General features: G+C 39.1%; 1 protein-coding gene across 1 annotated transcript; it reads left to right on the top strand.

Moving 5' to 3' along the window:
* The first annotated feature begins 3208 nt into the window (after positions 1 to 3208).
* Positions 3209 to 15769, top strand: LOC107709790 (protein KIAA2022-like). The gene is made up of 2 exons (XM_016514412.1): positions 3209 to 3290; positions 11567 to 15769. Exon 2 carries the CDS (start codon positions 11872 to 11874, stop codon positions 15562 to 15564), a length of 3693 nt encoding a protein of 1230 aa, XP_016369898.1. The 5' UTR covers positions 3209 to 3290; positions 11567 to 11871; the 3' UTR covers positions 15565 to 15769.
* The last annotated feature ends 3825 nt before the right edge of the window (positions 15770 to 19594 follow it).

The raw sequence follows: 19594 nt of genomic DNA, 5'->3' as shown, positions 1-19594 counted from the left end.
TCGCGCATTAGCATTTACTCCACCGGCCTCGCTCCGTTCCAATGGCTCTCGGCCCCGCCCCTCTCGTCACAGGCATTTTGACATAAGTTTGTGTGTATTTGGGTTTTTATGCACAATAAACCACAAAAACAACAGCATGCAAGAGTCTCTGCGCTCTGTTTTGTGTCTTATTGCACTTGAATGGCTTAAAATTAATTGAAAGACTTAAATGGCAAGATTAAAAAAAATGCAGGCAAAGGATAAACTTCAATGATGACACAGCTCTGCAACGTTGCATGAGCATCACTGCAATAGAGACAATAATCCAGATTCTCTACTAGTTGTCAAATGTCGACCAGTTTACCATGTCATGGGGTTGAGCATGTATAGATCATCTCGCTCTGTTTCAGAATCATTCAAAACTATTCAAGACAATGTATTTGACTGTTCAAGACAAAGAGACACTTCTAAGAAAGATGCGGTTGATCTAGAGCAGTCTTTAGTAAATCCTGACAGAGGGTTTGCACTGGCATAAGCTGTTAGTAAATCTGGCCCTTATTGTTTAATTCAAAAACTACAATGGTGACAATTTGGTTTAGTCAGAAGATGTTTTTAAACAACACCAGTCATAAATGTCTATACTAAATAACACATGGAGACTCCTGTGAACATTTGTGATTGATGACACAAACAAATCATTGCATCAGAGCTTTGAAACAATCGATTGTAGTGGACAGTTTGAACTGATTCGCAGAATAAAAGCAAACGATTACCAACTTTTTTTTAAAATCATAAGCAATTAAAATGTCTTAGTCTTCACTCTCTCATATGTCATGCGATTTCAAAACTAGACTAATGACACTTTCTTAACAGAAAAAGAAACTCCATTGCAAAATAAAAAAGACTCGTTGAAAATTAGAGATTTATTGTATATTATAGACAGTTTTATTCATTACAGGCGTGTTTTGTTTACTCATTAGCATTTAAAATGGGATCATCTCCTTCAAACATTGTACGAAACTATCAGAAACCTTTTTTGTAAAAAAAAAAAACTCAACTAAACTAAAAAATCATCAAAAACAAGACAGAATAAATAAAAGCCTCTGTGGCCTTTATTTGTCTTTATCTCATAAATGAAGCCAACAACAATACACCATTATATATACAATATTAAATCTCATTGAACCTATACATCTATCCCTTTCATTCACGTCACATTAAACACAGTGCCTACCCTGACTAAGGTCCAATAAAAGCCGTATGTAAAGAGACCTCAGTACAACAGAATGAACTCTCTGTTCTGGGACAGAGATGCCTCCAACACATTACTGGAGATGTGTTTATTCTTAAATGCATACGCCAGAGATATTCAGTACAATCAGCATCCGTAAGCTGACATTTAATTCAACAGGAGCTCAACTGTTTCTTTCTGTCTCTTTCTGGTGCCAGCTGACACAGTCCAAGCGTTAATGCAGGCTTCTGTTTTTCGAGATTTGTCTGTCTTTCTTTAAGGACAAATTAGCTCTGTTCCTCAACCTGAGAGCTGCCTGGGCATCATGAAGACTGCTCCAGTAGGAAGGCAGCAACATTACATGCCAAATCTAAAGCCGATAAGACTGTGTGAAGCTAGCATGAACTCTGAGTGATGATATATGCTCTTATAGAAGCCACAAGTCAGTGTGATTTTAATTGTATTACTCGTAACAGATTTTGGCCAATCAGAGAAATCATTTGCTGCGGCCCAAATTGCATACTATCTGCTCTAAATAGTAGAGAATTTAGAATTATGGGCTGTTCAAAATGAATTTTCCATTCCACTGCGCTACTTTTTCATGGTTTTTCTATGTAAACACACACTAGATGGACGTGTCTGACCATTGTGCTTCTGTCTCTTGCAGTTCTAAAAACACAGCAGTCAAGTTAAATAAGTTCAGCTTTTAAAAAATGCAACCTTATGTTTTATCTCTGTTCCACTAACCGCGTCTCACATTTTTTTTATAGCACATCATAATGTGAGTTTCCCCCCACTTTCAATCGTTTTACTTCAAAGAAACGTTAGAATTTTGTGAATTTTTTGAATGCAAGATCAAAAAGATAAACGGATTTATTTTCACAGCTGCCTTTGCTCACATTTACCAAGGGTGCCAATATTAGTGGAGGGCACTGTGTATCATTATGATCCAATAAAATTACTCATATCGTGAAATAAGATTTTGGTCATATCTCTCATCCCAGCTCAGGACCTCAAATATGATTTTAGTGAAACAAGTGATTTGTTTTGTGACTTTTTTCAATATTGGAGTTTGACGAGACAATTGAGGGCAAAACTAACTGTTTTATTTGGCTTTTATTTGGCAATTATCTCAACGGGAAAATTTGCTTTCGTCAAATGCCTACTTACACTGCACAGATTTATATTAAACTGCTGTTTGATTCAGTGTCATAATGCTTCATGTGGTGATTTTGGGTTTATGCTCTCATAAAGATGTTAAGTAAATAGTCCTTTTCTCATCTCAGAGCATGTTCGTTTGGTTCAAGAGCTCTTGAAGTAGCAGTCTGAGTTGTTACCTATGTAGTGTGCTCCTAATCACCGATGTTCAGTATAGTAAGGATGCTGCCTATGTAGGCCTAGTCCTATACAGCAGGCATGTTGTTGACCAGATCTGCTCCATGATTTTTGACACTACTTATATGTCCTGATTCTTTTTGTTATAGCAGCGATTTACACCGTCATTCTGCACCATAAAATATTATTACCCACTTAACATCGTGCGTGCAAGTTGTTTCAGTCTCAGAAGTCATTTCGCCCAGTTCCTTTTGCCTGCAGTCAATAAATCGTGACGGCTTGAAGTAATTACCATAAACAAATATGTTGAGCGCTATATATACATACAAAGTTTCCAGGGGTTAACAACTGTACTATGGGTGTTAAATTGAGCCTAAAATAGTAGATTGTTGCATGCAGTTGCCGTGGAGATGGAAGCTCTGGTTCTTTACGAGTTCAAACTGTAAATGTCTTGGTTACAATTAGTTTAAAAGAGAGAAATCATTAGTCCTTGATCTGTTCAGCAGAAATGGCTTCTTATTTACGGTGAATCCTTGTAAATTTTCCATTTAAAGGAAATGTACACCCAGAGGAACATAATAGATAAACTTTGTGTCCAATGTCATTGTGTGTGTGTGTGTAGGCAGGAGTGATATAATGAAGCACCACTCGAGCAGGACAGACTCCCATTGATGGACAGCAAACAGACCCGGATCATCTTCACAGGCTTTGGGCTCAACAGAAACCAATCAACTGGACCAGACGGGTAAGACCATAAACCATGGTGTTTCACTGCCAGCTCTGTGAAACAGCTTATTCTCTTCTTTAGAATTTCATGTCACTTTGGTTTGGTTATGTTCATATTGCAGCTTTAAGTAAAGAGACCAACCACAGTTTTTGTTTTTTTCTTCTTTTCTTATCTGAAATAGCTTTCGTTATTACTCAGTGTTTCAAACCAAGCTATTAAAGGAATAGTTCACCCAAAAATGAAAATTTGCTGTTACTTTACCCTCAGGCCATGTAAGATGTGGATGATTATTTTTTCTTCAGTTAAACATTAAAGACGATTTTTAGCTGAAACCGTGGTCGTTGTTGATTCATGAAATGCAAGTCAGCAGCTGCCCATCTTTGAGAATAAAAAAAGCATAAAATAATGCCCGAACACAAAATGAATACCCGTGGCTCCTGATGATATACTGAGGTCTTATGAAGTGAAACGATCGGTCTGTGCAGAAAACTGAACATTATTTACAACATTATTACCTGTAATTCAGAACCTCAGGCAAACGGGGAAATCTGATTATTTTCCGTGAACTGATTCTTTCGGACTGTTTGTTTCAATGAACTGATTCAGTGCACTCGTTTTTTGTAATCATGCAATAATGTAACATACGCAATCAAATTATTAAAAAACTCAATACTAATGTGAAATGTGGATGTTTTACATGTCTAAAGCATATAAAGTCATTAAAGGGTTAGTTCACCCAAAAATGAAAATTAGCCTGCGTTTTACTCACCGTCGAGGCATCCTAGGTGTATATGACTTTCTTCTTTTAGACGAATCCAATTGGAGTTATATTAAAAATTGTCCTGGCTATTCCAATCGTTAGAATGGGGGTAGGCGGGTGTTTTTGTTCAACAGTCCAAAACACGTCAAATAAAGCGCTCCTCCTGTAGCGAATCCATGCGATTTTGTAAGACAAATATCTATATTTCAAATGTAATAAACACTTTTCTCTCACTTCCGGTATATCTGTCGACCGTGCAAGCCGTTCCGGCGGATGATGTAGGATGTATTCGTAGCACATGCGCCTCTGAGATATGCTAGTCTCGCGAGTTTGTTTACAGGAGCAAAGGAAGCAAAGTTTCCTTACTTTAGCAAAGGAAAACCAGTCTCCTCTTGGCTTATATCGAAATCCTCTGACATTTTTCTTTACAAATCCTCGGTTTGTACTTCTAATTCATGACCGGCGTTTTGTTTTGTTCTCTCTCCGCGTTCGTCACTAATCACGCTACCACAGTTTGATGAAGTGAGAGAGAAGTGTTTATTACGTTTAAAATATATATATTTTTCTTACAAAAACGCTACAGGAGGACTTTATTCACCTCCACCAGAGCCGTGTGAGGCACATTTTATTATGGAGGCGCGCGCTTTATTTGATGTCTTTTGGATTGTTGAACAAAAACACCTGCCCACTGCAATGATAACGCTTATATACACCTAGGATGCCTCGAGGGTGAGTAAATCACAGGCTAATTTTCATTTTTGGGTGAACTAACCCTTCAAATTAGTTAAACTTTTTTCAGTTCACCATTTTAGATTAACAATGAAAAACCATAAAAACGTTCATTTTGCCCTTTCATTCAAGCTCTCGGTTCACGCATGCTCATATCAGCGGCACATCGGTCTTCGGTCCGAGTCGAACTGTTTCTTCAGTTCAGTGACTGTTAAAGGAACTGGAGCGCTGAATGATTCATTCATCACAAGATCAGATACGCTGGTATTGTGGCTCGTGTCGGAGGGACTGTCAGGCATCTGAAAGTGAGTTTGATTGAGTAACTTGTAGATCTGTGCTGCTCGAGCTGCAAACTGATTCAGACGATTCCGTTTGATTTGGTGAACTGGTTCAAGTAGTTCACTAAAAAGAACCGGTTTAAAAGAATGATTCGTTCGTAAACCGGAACATCACTCTGGCTCGTTTGCCTGAGGCTCTGGATTACAGGTAATAATGGTGTAAATAACGCTCAGTTTCCTGCACAGACTGATCGTTTCACTTCATAAGACCTCCATATATCGTCAGGAGCCACAGGGATTAGTGTTGCCTGTATATCCTTTTTTTTATATTCTCAAAGTGACAATAGCCATTGCATTTTATGGATTACCAATGACCGAAATCTTCTTTACTGTTGAAGAGAAAAAAGTCTTTACTGCTGAAGAAAAAAAGTCACCTACATCTTGGATGGACTGAGGGTGAGTAAATGAACAGCAAATTTGGACGAACTGTAATATCTTTCAAAGATTTGATGCCACTAACCTGACAAACTTGGCAAATCCAGTGATTATTTCATCATCAGACACTCTTGCAACATTAACGCGGTGTCTCGTAAACACACCTTTGTTTCCAGGCAGACAGATAAAAACACCCTACAGAGGATGCTAGATGGAGAAAGTGCTTGTGTTGAGTTTGGTGTGCCGTATGCCTCAGACGGTCAGTGAAGGGAATGTGGGTGTCTTGAAGGCGTGACATCTGAGTCTTGGCTGGTTAGGGACGTTGCTGCTTAAGGATAACAGAAAGAGATGTGACGTAACAATCTGTAAAGTGGCAAATATCGCAGATGATTATGCTTAATGAATCAAAACATCACAACTAAAATATGATATACGTTTCTGCTTAGTACAGTACAGTTACCCTGTTAACCTCCATAGTAAGAGCAGTATTGCACATGTTGTTTGATAAGAAAAAAACATTATATTCTGTGGTAATCAACAGCATGTCAGAGATGCTGCTCATGTTGGATGAATATCGGCTGCATTCATCTGCAGTCTTGGATCAATGGTTTGCTCATTCAGTGGCTGTGCTTGGGCTCTCAGAGCAGGTTTGACTCAGGCCTGTCATGGCACTGCAGGCTTTGGTTTATCATAAGCCCACTCCTCTCAGTTCCAGCTCAGGGAATTGGAGCTCAAGCGGCCACACTGTCACAATCACACAGATAAGCGCTGAAAGAAGGCCCACTCTCAGAGACTGAAAAACAGCTTCATTGAGCTCGCGGTTTTAATAGAGGGCCAATAAATCATCCAGCGTTTCTTTTGCTCTCATTACCAGCATCCGGTGCAGATAAATTGATCCTTTGCCTCCATTCACAAATGCCAGAGACCATTAAGCACTGGATTTGCGTCTGTGAGCTGATGGATGTCCTGATGCTGTTTTCCACACCTCGGGTATTTAAGTGCCTGTGTGTGGCATTGAGATGAGAGAGTGGAATGGACACGGTAAGGTGCTGAAAATCTGTTTTTAGTCAGCTGCGTGATGTAATAGGACTGCACGATTAATCAAAATAAAATCACAACTGCGATATGACTGTGATTTAATTAAATAAATAAGCACTGTGTGTTTCAGAGTGAAGCGTAGCACTGTGTTCATTTACTCGTGATCCACCGGTGTTTGCAGAGTCTCACAGTAAATGCTGCTTCGCACAAACTCAGTCTCTGCATCTGCTCCAAGTTTGGGTTGCTTTAACGTGCATTAGGTAACATAACATGTGCTGACCATCTTCTCATACTTATAATGAGATGTGATTCTCAACAAAATATAAGCTTTAAGGGCAAAATAGAAGTTTGATGGTTTAACTTTTGAAAATGACTAACACCAGCCATAAATATTAGAATTGTGATTTTCCTTTTGTAATGTAAAATACAAATATTGCCATTTTATATTATAAAATAATACGTACGGATTCTTTTTCCTGGAGTGTGAAAATTAATGACGTAAACAACGATTTTAAACATGTCAATATACATATTTAGATTAAATGTTCCACTCTCATTAATGGAGATAAGCACTGCAATTACATAAAGTCATTTTGCAGAAGTTAAACCAAAAATGATATGAATTTAGACATATTTGTAGTGGATGCGCTTGATTACTTTTCCTGTGGCATGCTATGTTTTAATGACAGCGAGGAGTGCTATAGGTGCACAAAATTAATCTTTAAACTAAACTGCAGATCTCATGTTATGAGAAAATATTTTTGGTGGATTCGGTGGAACGGTCCATTGTCCGGTTTGAATAGGACCAATGATAATAGCTTACTGTACAACCACAGCTGCACGGAAGTGTTAATGTCGTGCGAAGGCATCTCCACAACATTATGAAAAATACCAGTGTATCCGAAGGATACAACTTGAAGAAAACTCTAAGATTTGCACGTTTTCTTTGGCAATAAATATAGGCCTGTATCTGTTTCTCTAATTTAATTTGATTTGAATTGTTTAAAACAATTGAAATACTATTTGCCCATTGAACATGAATGGCATCAACTCTATTATAAAATATTTTGTTTTTATAGATATTTTGATAAATTTATTCTAAAACATAACAAGGATACTGGATGATTTTTAGCAATAAAAATGAATGTGTATGGCACAAATGACATGTATAGTCCATATCTCATATTTCCTTGATGAATATGCATGGCAATGATATGCAGATGAGGTTATGCATAGTAAAACTAGGCGTTGTAAGCTCCATATATGGTTATTTCTGGGAGGAGTCGGGGTGGAGATGCATGTACGCACAATCTTCCCCTGACTGGGATTTATAACGGGATTTTGTCGCAGGTTCTGGCGAACATTTGTGCGTACGCAAAATCTAGCTTTTGTGCGTACGTACAGTTTTAGGATTAAATCTACGGAGAGTTTTATAAATGAGACCCCAGGTGTTTATTGAAGTCAATAACTCACTCACAGGAAGATACTATTGTATAAAACTATCAATCACACACAAGCCAAATCCAGTTCTTTATTGTAATGTCTTTGCAGTGCAGGTGATCATGTATAGCATGCGTGAAGACTATGTTTTGGGAACAGTGGAGTGGATGGGAAGTGATTTTCAGATAATGAGGAGATGTCATGGTGTCAGGTGGGTTGTGGGGAGTCTGCTGGTCCTGGATCTGTTAGAAGGCAGTGGTATCGGGAGATAATGGTTGGACGGTGGACAGTAGGAATGCTCTGTGATGATGCTGAGCGTCTTGTGGTAGATGTCTAGAAGTGATGGTCTGTACTGCAGTGCGTTCTGAGTCCGCATAGAGCAGTTGCCATAACATGTAATGAGTTTGCTCTCAGTATGTTCTAATAATAAGACCAACCTTCCATTCAGAAGTAATAAGAATCGATTAGTTCACAGTCATAACTCTGAAAACAAAGCAATAAACCGCTGGCCTTGAGGATATCATGTGCAAACAAAACTCTTGAACATCTTTGTCAAGTCTAGCAACTAGTTCGTCCTCAAAAGTGCTCATTGTAGCAGACAGTAAATATGGTTTTGTCCCAGCGGGCTGATAAAAACCTGTGCTCTCTGACTCTGAATATTGTGTAACGCAGAGAATGAGATCAGAGCTTGCAAAAAAGGCTCTTTCTGTTTTTGTGTGCGACAGACAGAGTGCATCGCAGCACACATTAAAGGAAACATTAACCCCAAATTAACATCGTGTCATCATCAAATCTGTCATTGTAGACCGTGACAGTCAGAGTCGTTGACATCTCACCGACAATTCTTCCTCAAAAGATGTCCAAGATGGCTGTGGCTGTCATATTTGAAAAGCAAAACTGGCTCATAATCATATTCATGATCCAATTTCACCATCTGTGTTCCTCTTACGGTAATGTAGTTATTGAGGGATGTGTGGAGCTCAAGGCCACATGTGCGGATAATGCAGCACCCAAGAGCTGAAGCTTCGTAAACAGGAATCCCATTTGGGCATATTTTTCCCACTTCTCTAGTGTAAGTAAACCCCAGACGTAACGCTACAGCAAAGGCAGAGGATGCTGAGCGAGTCTGGCAGAGGTTAGGTGTACCAGGGCTCTGACACCTGCCAAAAGACCATATGCTCTCCTGTACTTCCCTGTGGATTTATGTGATCCATAATAGTTTGTACTATTATTAATTATTTTATTTTATATAGTTACATTTAATAGGTCACACTATATGCAATGTGAGCACCAAACCAAATCTCCAGGTGATGAAAAACTTTTGTGCACCCCTGATAATAGAACTAAGTTTAAGTGCTTAAATTAGCTTTTTTATTATTATATTATATTGATCTGTTCTGCATTACTTTTTAAATTAGATTCTAATAGAATTTCAAAAGTTAACAGCACTGTTAAAAAAAAATTTCTCAGCTAACCTAAATGTGCTTCATACTTAGTATCTTCTGTATTAGCAGCTTGTTGATTTAATCATTATTTAAAACAGAATTTGAAGCGTCAAATAAAATAGAAATATCACCTTGAAGTTACAAGTTGCAACTGCATGATGCAATCAACTGTTGAGACGTTCAGGGGATGTACTGATTCCAGTTTTAGTTGTTCTGATTGTAGTTTAATTTAACAATTCCTTAAAGATTCTATTAATGAGTAATTTAGTACTTTTGAGGAACATAAATGAACAATGCTTGGAAGACAATTCTTATTGTATTTACTGCATCAGCAGCCTGTATTAAATCAGATTTATTATAATTATTTCAACACTTTTTACATCCACATTTATTGCAGATTTTCTGTCTTTATGTGGGAAAATAATAAAAGTGGCATATATGCCACAAAACAGATGTTTTGTTGATGGGAAACAAGGAACATCACACACCATAGTTTGTTACACAGACAGAACACTGCATTGATCCTCGTGACAAATGATATATTATCAATATGGTGTTCAGTCTGCAACGACAGAAGAATGCAGATGTCCCAGAACTGGTAACAAATTCAGAAGTCATGAAAATCAGTTACAGATTTTTTTTTTTTTTTTTTTTAATACTTCTCAACTCTACAGATGGGATATTTTAATAGCACAGGTGCCTGCGGCATAAAGAGCCCTTGATTAAAGAGTTTTCACATCTACAAGTACTTATTTTGTGAGGTCCAAACAGGTCTTTGTAAACCTGTTTCTGAAGTCAAGTCAAGTCAAGTCACCTTTATTTATATAGCGCTTTTAACAATACAGATTGTGTCAAAGCAACTGTACAGCATTAATTATAAAAAATATATATTATCAAATGGCCAGAGTTTTGAGAACGCAGCGGACGTGGAGGACTATAATGTAACAAGAGCTTGTTCAAATACTGAGGTGCTAAACCATTCAGGGCTTTATAAGTAATAAGCAAGATTTTTAAATCTATACGATGCTTAATAGGAAGCCAATGCAGTGTTGACAGAACCGGGCTAATATGGTCATACTTCCTGATTCTAGTAAGAACTCTAGCTGCTGCATTTTGGAACAGCTGGAGTTTGTTTATTAAGTGTGCAGAACAACCACCCAATAAAGCATTACAATAATCTAACCTTGAGGTCATAAACGCATGGATTAACATTTCTGCATTTGACATTGAGAGCATAGGTCGTAATTTAGATATATTTTTGAGATGGAAAAATGCAGTTTTACAAATGCTAGAAACGTGGCTTTCTAAAGAAAGATTGCTATCAAATAGCACACCTAGATTCCTAACTAATGACGAAGAATTGACAGAGCAGCCATCAAGTCTTATACAGTAGAAGAGTAGAAGCACATTGAAACTTAAAATCCCTAAACTACAATTAAAAACCATTTGCATAATTTTACAAAATAATAAACAGTACAAGTATAATTAGTGGAAAAGAAATAGACCTAGTTTGCCCTTTACAGGTAGGAGGAGTCTTGGGTAGCACACTTCAGAACTTAATCATTTGTACCTCAAGTGAGCACAAAGTGCTCAAAATCATATTTTTGTAATGGTCTTTTTTAATAGGAATGTTGCAGACGAGTATTTTCATATCTGTTTTATTTTAACAGCTTGGACGATGGTGAAACAGGCAGGTAGATATAGTGGTGGTTATATTGTTTCCAACATACTGGTCTGACTGTTCCCTTGAGTTTGTACTTTTTCTGCTTAAGCTAAAACTACTTAATCAAAACAAGCAAACCAGTCTCTCTGTATAAACTAGCCTCATATCTCTAATACAGTGCTATTTTTTTCTGTTATTTTTATTATTAACTGTTGAGTTTAAAAAGGGAAAAAGCTCATCCTATGTACTTTGTTAATAAATTGCATGATTCATCAGAGAATGTTTTTCTGTAAAAAAAAAAAAAAAAAAAAGATTATATAATCTTTCATTTAAATGTAATAACTTTCTCCCAAAGCTTTATCTGCAAGAAAAAAAATATTATCCAATTATATCAACACCTATGATCCAGTCAAATTCTGATGGTATTTAAGTACCACCATTTCACTTATTTTAGTATTTAATAATATTATAAACTGTTAATATCGTGCTTGTTTTTCTTCGCCTAGGTTCACATAATCTGAAGAGTAATCTAAAACTGTATGTGGCCACAAAGCTGAATGGTGTCGCAGATGCTGCCTTACACACATCCTCCAGAGCTGCTGCAGTGAGCACAAAGAGAGACGATTTGCTCTGCCTCAGTGCTAAATTGGCCTTAAAGAAGCACCACTTACTACGGCCACTGTCAACACAAACTAGAGTATCACCCGACTGATGAGTCCTCAAACTACACAATATCCCTCACACACTGTGCTGCCAAGGGCTTGAGCCCCCTGGGCCTTACCAAGAAAAACGCAACCAGTGCCATTTCACCATGATTGAACCTGCGAGCATTCCTGGGCTCACACAGGACTGTTTGATTCAGCAGAGTCACACCTGTCCCAGCTGCTTCATTGAGACCAAGGATATGTCCAATGTAGAGGCCAGCATCAACCTCAAAATGGCTGACATGAGCCGAGACTACAGCACCTGCCCTATCTCTGATATTAACATGCAATGCATGAGCACAAGTGAGACGGGAAGTTACGGAGACCAGCTCCTCTCGGATCAGCTTTTGAGCTTTCCTGTCCCCAAAACTCAGCTAGTTGAGAAGAAGGACACGGAGAAAACAGACTTAGATGATTCGGCCTCCAAAAACCTGTATGAGGGCCTGCTGTTAGACAAGTGCAACGGAGAGGATGGTTTGCTTACTAATTCAAATCAGGACTGGGGCTACTTCGAGTCCTTCATTAGCGAGAGTAAGATAGAATTGCTAGATCTCTGCTCCAAGAATGAGCTCTCCGTAAATCTCTTCTCTGAGGAGGACGTGGACAATTACATGTTTGATGACGATGATGACTCCACTCTGAGCAGCGACGTGTGCTCGTTAAAGATCCGCTACGAGTCCTTCCAGGACAACATGAGGGAGAAAACCAATGTTCTCCAAGAAGAAACCCAGTTCAACTTTTTCCCAAGCGTTCTGGTGAACTGTACCAAGAAAGAGGCTGGTGTGGTAAAGCGAGTCGTAGATGAGCTACCACCTAAATCAGAGGAGCTCGGATTTCAAAGTGACAGCAAAGGGGATGGAAATGACTGCTCCGTAGAGCAGACACCTGATTACAGCCCCAAAATGAACTACTTTATTGATTCAAGCAACTCTGCTGATGACTCAGGGGAGTATAGTGATGACAGCTCCTCCACTGTTTCCTCTTTTGACACCTTCCAAGACAACAGGCCCAAAAACTTGTTCTCACGAAAGAACGCAAGCTGCTCCAACCATCTGAACTACGGATTGCGGGCTAAGAGAAAAGTTAGGTATAGTGATGACTACTTGTATTATGTCGAGTCCACCGAAGGAGAAAGAAATGTTGAAAAGCGAGAGAAACCACCGATTGGTCCAAAGCAAGAAAAGGATCTTGACTGGTGCCCTAAAAAGAGACAAAAATACTCTCGCAAGGATCCACCTGTAATAATCAAATACATTATCGTCAACAGGTTCAAAGGAGAGAAATGCATGGCTGTGAAGCTGGGCAGAATCGATTCAGATGACACGACTGTAAGCTTAAATGAGGATACAATCAACAAATATGAGAAGCTCGCACCTCTGAAAGATTTCTGGCAGGAGAAACAGAGAGAAAGAGAGGAACAGCTTAAGCTGGCAGCAGGAGATAAACACAATTCTCACCACCATGCCTTTAGTTCCAGTCCCCCCAAAAGGAAACACAAGCTAGCACACAGGCTCAGAATTCGGAGAATTCAAACTGTGGAGCAATCACCCAACAAGCAGGGCCCCTTTGCCTCTGATCCCAGGCAGGAGGTTGCTTCTACAGATGAAACTGCCTCCATGGGAATGCCATTAACAATAGCCACCAGCTGTGCAAGCACATTAGACCCAAATGACATCATACACATTGCAGCCCGGAAGAGCAGATCACAAGAGAGGGAGGAAAGGAGAACAGGGAATAAAATATTCCGAATACAGAAATTCAGAAGTGAAGCCAGACTTAGGAGCAAGAAAATGAGAGACCTTGTGGAGAATAGCAAGAGCGTGACAGACCTGACAGACGTTTGCTCGCTACAGAAAAATATGGACGCAGTAGGAGGTGCTGAAGATGAAAACGTCAGCCCAGCTGCACACAGTCCCCCTTTGTGTGAGAGTCAAACGGCTAATGCCACTGAAAAATGTGTTTTCGTGTCTAGCACCTGCTCCCCTAACAAAGATGCATCGTCTGAGAATGTGGCCCCAAGTGTTTCCGTTATCCCGGGTGGCTACCTGCAAACATTGTTAGATGCCTCTGATTCTTCAGGTAGCACCGGTATCCCGTTTTTCCCCCAGCAGACCCAACACTCGTTGGACCTCTCTTTGGAAAAGCAGCAGTTCACCTCAATTCAGCTAGCGCAAAGCTGTGTCCTTTCTCCCCCATCAGAATCAGAGCTCCAGCAGTCGCCCCAGAATTGTCAGACTCTCACCCAGATGTGGCACCCCCAGCTTGGTTCCAACCAGCAGTTCACCGCTGCAGATATTGCTGAGTCTGCGATCCAGCCCAGCAGCTTCACTGGAGAGATGGCTATGCCGTTGTCTGAGAGTCTGACCGTGTCAGGCTACAGCCAGCTGAGTCTGGAGAGCAACAGAATGCTTTATGAAAAGAATTACATGCCTGAGCAGCCGTTGCATCCTGACGCTGAGTTTCAGGCTTGTCAGGGGCAGCCACAGTTTCAAAGAGCCACACTGCACACCGACAACGGCCGGCTCATCAGTTTCGACTCAGTTGGCTCGCTGTCAGCTACTTCCAGCAATTACAGCTCTCTGAGTCTTAAGTCCTGCGAGAAGGATGGCGAGGATGATGTGAACGAGAACTTTCTGGCCCACTGCAGTCCCAAACTGGTGATTCAGCAGAGTATCGATGCAATCACACCCCTGAGGGAGTCTACAGACTTGCTGGATATCTCCAACTTCACTCCGGATAAATTCAGACACACATCATTGTCAGAGCTCTCTCCCCCAGAGACGCCTAATTTATCCCCTCAAGTTATGGGCCGTGAGATGAAGATAGCTGGGAAGGCTGCTGACCTCCAGGATGGTGCTAAGATGCCATGCACCAAAGATGTGGACTGGAACGGCAAAATGATCGAGCAGCAAGATATGACTAGATATTCAGTAGATGGGCACGATTTTCAACTGCACATTTTTAACGGCGAAGACAACTTAAGCCTGAGGACAAAAGAGGAAAATCTAGCTGACTTTGATGGTAATATGATGAGTGCAATCAAGGGGACTAAGGCAAAGAGGAAAAATAGCAACAAACAAACTGCAGGGCAGGGTACCAAAAAAAGCAAAGCACCAAGAGCTCCTAAAACAGAGAAGGGCAAAATTCCACGTCAGACTTCACGAGCATCTAAAAAGTTAAAGGCCTTACTGGATGAGAAGGGTGGTAAACGCCAGACTGAGAGCATTGCTCATTCGCTGAAGGACAGCGGATCTGAGGAATGGACAGGAATAGGTAGTTCAGAGAGCAAAAGTCAAGTCCACGATGACCAGCGAGAGTTTGAAGAGCCATCCAACATCTTGTCAAATATTGTCTCAGGGATGGCCGAAGTACAGAGATTCATGATGGCCTCTGTTGAGCCAATATGGGGCCCTACAGCAAATATCTGCCTGCCCTCAGAGGCTAACAGCCTCAAGTTAAAGACTCTCAAAATCCTAGCAGGAACTTCATCCGACCCTAAGAAGAAAGGCAATTTGGCTACTGGGGGCACAAAGGGCAGAAAAGGTGGGACGAAAGGCGGCAAAAAGCAGGCAAAGTGCAATGCCTCCTTGCCTTTTTTCCCTCAGTTGGCTTTGGGCTGCAACATGTTTGACAAGCCTAACCTTGGCGTTCCTGGTATAAATGGGCCAGCGCACAAAAAGATGTACCGTCACAAAACCAGTGCAAAATTCCCTCAGATTGAAAATCTAAAGGGCACGCGACCTGAACGAGAGCCAAATGAGGACATATCGTTAATGGCATCTTTTGAGAAACTGAGGTAATATTTTATATCTAGCTGCTGATGCACGTTCTTCACTTTCCCACTTCCTCCTCATTTCTTGACATACCTACACTGACTCAAGACCAGAGATGCATGGAATTACGTTATTCTTTACTACCCCCTCCTTGTTTTTGCCCCCGAAGAGGATATTGATATCTTGCATGAGAAACTTATTGTACTTGCAAACTACCTATTGATTGATTGTGCAAGGCTTGATTGAGATTTTAAATGACCATGGCTACATTTTTCTTCTGCATTCTTGTTTTTGCTGTTTTTTTTCCTCGCAGTTGTTGATTAGTTTTTGTCTGAAGAAAAGGAAAAAAAAACTTTAAGTGCAAATTCTGTTTTTGAACCTTGTTTTGTTCATTTCTCAGTGAATCTTGCTGCCCTTATGTAATTATATTTCTCTTTTCAAACATGTAGCTATTATAAAATGTCTTTGTGTGAAACAAGCTCCCCATTTGATTATGTATGCTGAAACAGATGCCCTCCTCTCTTTTTACCCTTTTACTGCCTGACTTTTTTTAAGTGTGAAATGCTCAGCCCCTTGTCTAGGATAACAACATCCTTGATAGATCCCTAAACATTTACAGCACACAATGGGACCATTTTTTATTGAAGACATATCAGATTAATGTTGTTCTAATTTCTTACTGTTGGAATGTACTTATGATTTTCTCTTATCTACTATGCTTTTTACAGGAGTTGTACTGGAAATTGTCTTAGAGGGACATTTCTATTCCATGGAAATCCCAAAACGCTTCATTTTTGCTTAGTTTTTTATACTTTCATTGAAATGATAATAATAATAATAATGGTATTGAATTATAATGATTATTGACTGGAATAATATATTACTACTAACAGATTATTATTATTATTATTCAGTATCACTGTACAGAAATGCGCTGTTTAAAGCAAAACATGAAATCTATCCGTGTGCCAAATGTAAGCTTTCTGTACACATTTATAAACTGTATGAATACTGGCTGTTTCATTTACTATCCTGATGAATGCTGGCTGTTCTCCTTCAAGACTTAGCAAGATCTGACGTTTGTTTTTGGTTAGTAGTTTTGTTTTCTTTGGGGACCCTATCGTTTGAAGAGCACCTGCAGCTGACAGTGGTACAACCACTCAACCAAACCAACTCAACTCTGAACTTTTTTTTTTTTTACTCTTGTCACCTTAATTAACAAATTCTATGTACCTCAGCATTACGTCCGCTTAGAATCAAAAAGACGCACTCTTCTAAACACAGGAGGAGGAAAAATCACGGATGGTGGACACGGATAATGTTAATTGAGGATGGTATCTGTCTGGTATCAGTTGACAAGCAATTATTTCACAATCTACTGTAACAGGAACTATGAACATAATGTTTAATATTTTGCGTATTTGTTGAATGGAGTATTCTTGATGGTTAAGAAACTAAAGAATGTCTCTTTTGCTTTAGCCCACTTTTACACGTTTGCCATAAATAGTTAAGTAGTATCCTGTGCGAACAATTGCATCTGACAACAACAATATATATTTTTTAAAATATTTTGTTCATTGTTCATTCATTTTATTCAACCCAGGCTCATTGGAAATATGTGCTGTTTCTGCAATGCCAATATTATGTACCTTATTCCATGTTTCGCGGCAGTTTGAAAGTGAAATGTCCAGTGAGTGGCGCTAAAATGCTTGCTCAATATGTGACCATGGCCACGTTTTTATTACACTGGTACAGGCACATATTGTACCATTTTTATTACGTTGCTTCAGGTACATATCAGAATTCAAATGTCCAAGTAGTGTAGCTTAAAGGTTAATGTTCTATCATGTTCCCGAACCAAACCAAACCTACCCGATAGTGTTAACGAAAGCAAAAATGATATAAAAACTTATTCGCTGATGTAACTGTGCTATTTTAACTTATTTCTATGTGGGGTTGAGCTGTTTTGTCTAACGTTAGTTTCACAGAATTAACACCGGCGCGCTTCACCAAACAAGTGCAACGCCGTATCGGGTGAGCTACCGAGCAAACTTACTTCTGTTAGAAAATCATACGTATGAAGCTGTATTTGTGATGCTAACGTTCAAAAGTGTCATTTTTCAAATCTCGCAGCATGTTAAAATCGTTTTGAGGTCATAACATCATATTGTGCAATAAATTGTACGAAGTCGTCTGAGTTTTACTGCCTCTAGTGTTCATTTCAACTGGAAACTGCAGCGATTCGTACACATAGGTAGGTTTTTGGAATTTTGCAGAAATGTAGGGAAAGGCATGTATTTCCAATGCGCATGGGTAGGGTTTATTAGTGGCACATTAGTGCCCCCTAGGTTTTGTCACAAATTTCATCTCAATTCATTGTAGCTGGAAAACCGTTGAAACCAAATTTGTCCTTTGAAAAGCACTGAATCCATTGGCATTTACCACACATAGATGAATAAATGACACCTTTGATTTAAAAGAGTCGCTCTAGGAGGATATCTCAGGTAAAGTAATGCCTTACCTATAGCTTTTACCTTAGAAAGATTTCACTCCGTCCCCTTCTGCCTCCAGCCGGCCATGTTTAGCAGCAGCAGGATGATGCTGATGAGGAAACTGCACATGGGCTAGCCTGCCTTCTCTCATTTCTGCCTGTTGTCAACTGAATGTACTTCAAGTTTTTTACAACGTGCCACTGTTAAGCTGCCTCCTCCTACTGGTGCTAAGAGAGTAACTGTATTCGCCCAGAAATTATGACAAGGATTATAAGAATCGAAAACGTACTCCTCTCTTTATGAATGTACAATAGATGGTTCTGTTCGAAGTTTTCACAACACAATTCTTTGTCATTAATTGGAATTGCTTTTGCCTTTTTGTTGGAGAAATTATTGAGCTTTATAAATAGTTGATACCAGAGGGATTCTTAATTAACTCTCGACATCACAAAAATATTGTATATTTTTCTCTGTGCCAATTTGTAAGATATTTTGTAATTGTATATTTTTCTTAGAAAGTGCTGTGAAGTATTAGTATGTGTGTGTGTGCGTGTGTGTGTGTGTGTGTGAGTAACCTTTTTTTGTGCCTCTGTAGGCAGTGAAAAGGATGTATAATGACAAGCTTTTGGTTTTAAAAACCAAAATATTAAGAAACAAAAAATGAAAAGAAAAAAAAAAAAATTAAGACATTTTGTTGAAAGTTTTGTAAGAGGAAACTTATCTTGTTGTGAGAGTGTTGTGTTATCGTGGAAAACACTTATAGGCAAAAAAAAAAGTACAGACAAAAATTGTGAACTATTCGCTGTTTTATAGATTTTCATGTAAATTATTCTTGTATTATTTTATGTTGTATCTGTTGCAAAGGTTTTAAATATTTGTGAACAAGCCTGTATGGTGAAATGTAATATTGGTAACTTGCTGAGTTTTGTAATAATGTTTATGGAGTACATATACAAATTAAAAGGAGATTTTGAATGCTGCCTTTTGAATGTTGTTACAGTTCTTCCATCGCTTTACTCTGTTAATGCCTAGATTAAATGTGAACACAGTAGCTGATGCCATTGCTTTTCCTAGTGCATTTAAGTGTATTTATAAACTTGTTATATCCACACTTACCGTACATTTAATGTGGCATATTCATGTGCTCTCTCTCTCTAAAAGCAATGCATGCCTGAATGGTAAATATGACATGAATTAAGGTTTAATGAAATGTTTATTATCATTATCATGGTATGTTCTGGTTGAGAGTATTAAAGGGGTCATATGATGCGATTTCAATTGTTCCTTTCTCTTTGGAGTGTTACAAGCTCTTGGTGCATAAAGAAGATCTGTAAAGTTGCAAAGACTAAAGTCTCAAATCCAAAGAGATATTCTTTATAAAAGTTAAGAGTCAGCCACACTTACCTAAAACGGCTCGTTCTAACACGCCCCCACATACCTACCTCACTATGTGGCAATATTTGCATAACACCGCACAAATGTTCACGCAAAGAAAGAAGGCGTTTTTCTTTTATTCTCACTGTAGTATTGTTGTTTCCGCCGCCATGTCATGAAGGCGCTGTGTG

This window comes from Sinocyclocheilus rhinocerous, unplaced genomic scaffold (assembly GCF_001515625.1).
Source record: "Sinocyclocheilus rhinocerous isolate Xijiao unplaced genomic scaffold, SAMN03320098_v1.1 scaffold2492, whole genome shotgun sequence".
Classification (NCBI taxonomy): domain Eukaryota; kingdom Metazoa; phylum Chordata; class Actinopteri; order Cypriniformes; family Cyprinidae; genus Sinocyclocheilus; species Sinocyclocheilus rhinocerous.
Note: the sequence above shows the minus strand (reverse complement) of the source record. Positions and strands in the feature narration are given on the sequence as shown.

What these genes read in the sequence shown, in the direction of transcription:
- LOC107709790 (XM_016514412.1), top strand. Translation starts at nt 11,872, where the DNA reads ATGATTGAACCTGCGAGCATTCCTGGGCTCACACAGGACTGTTTGATT.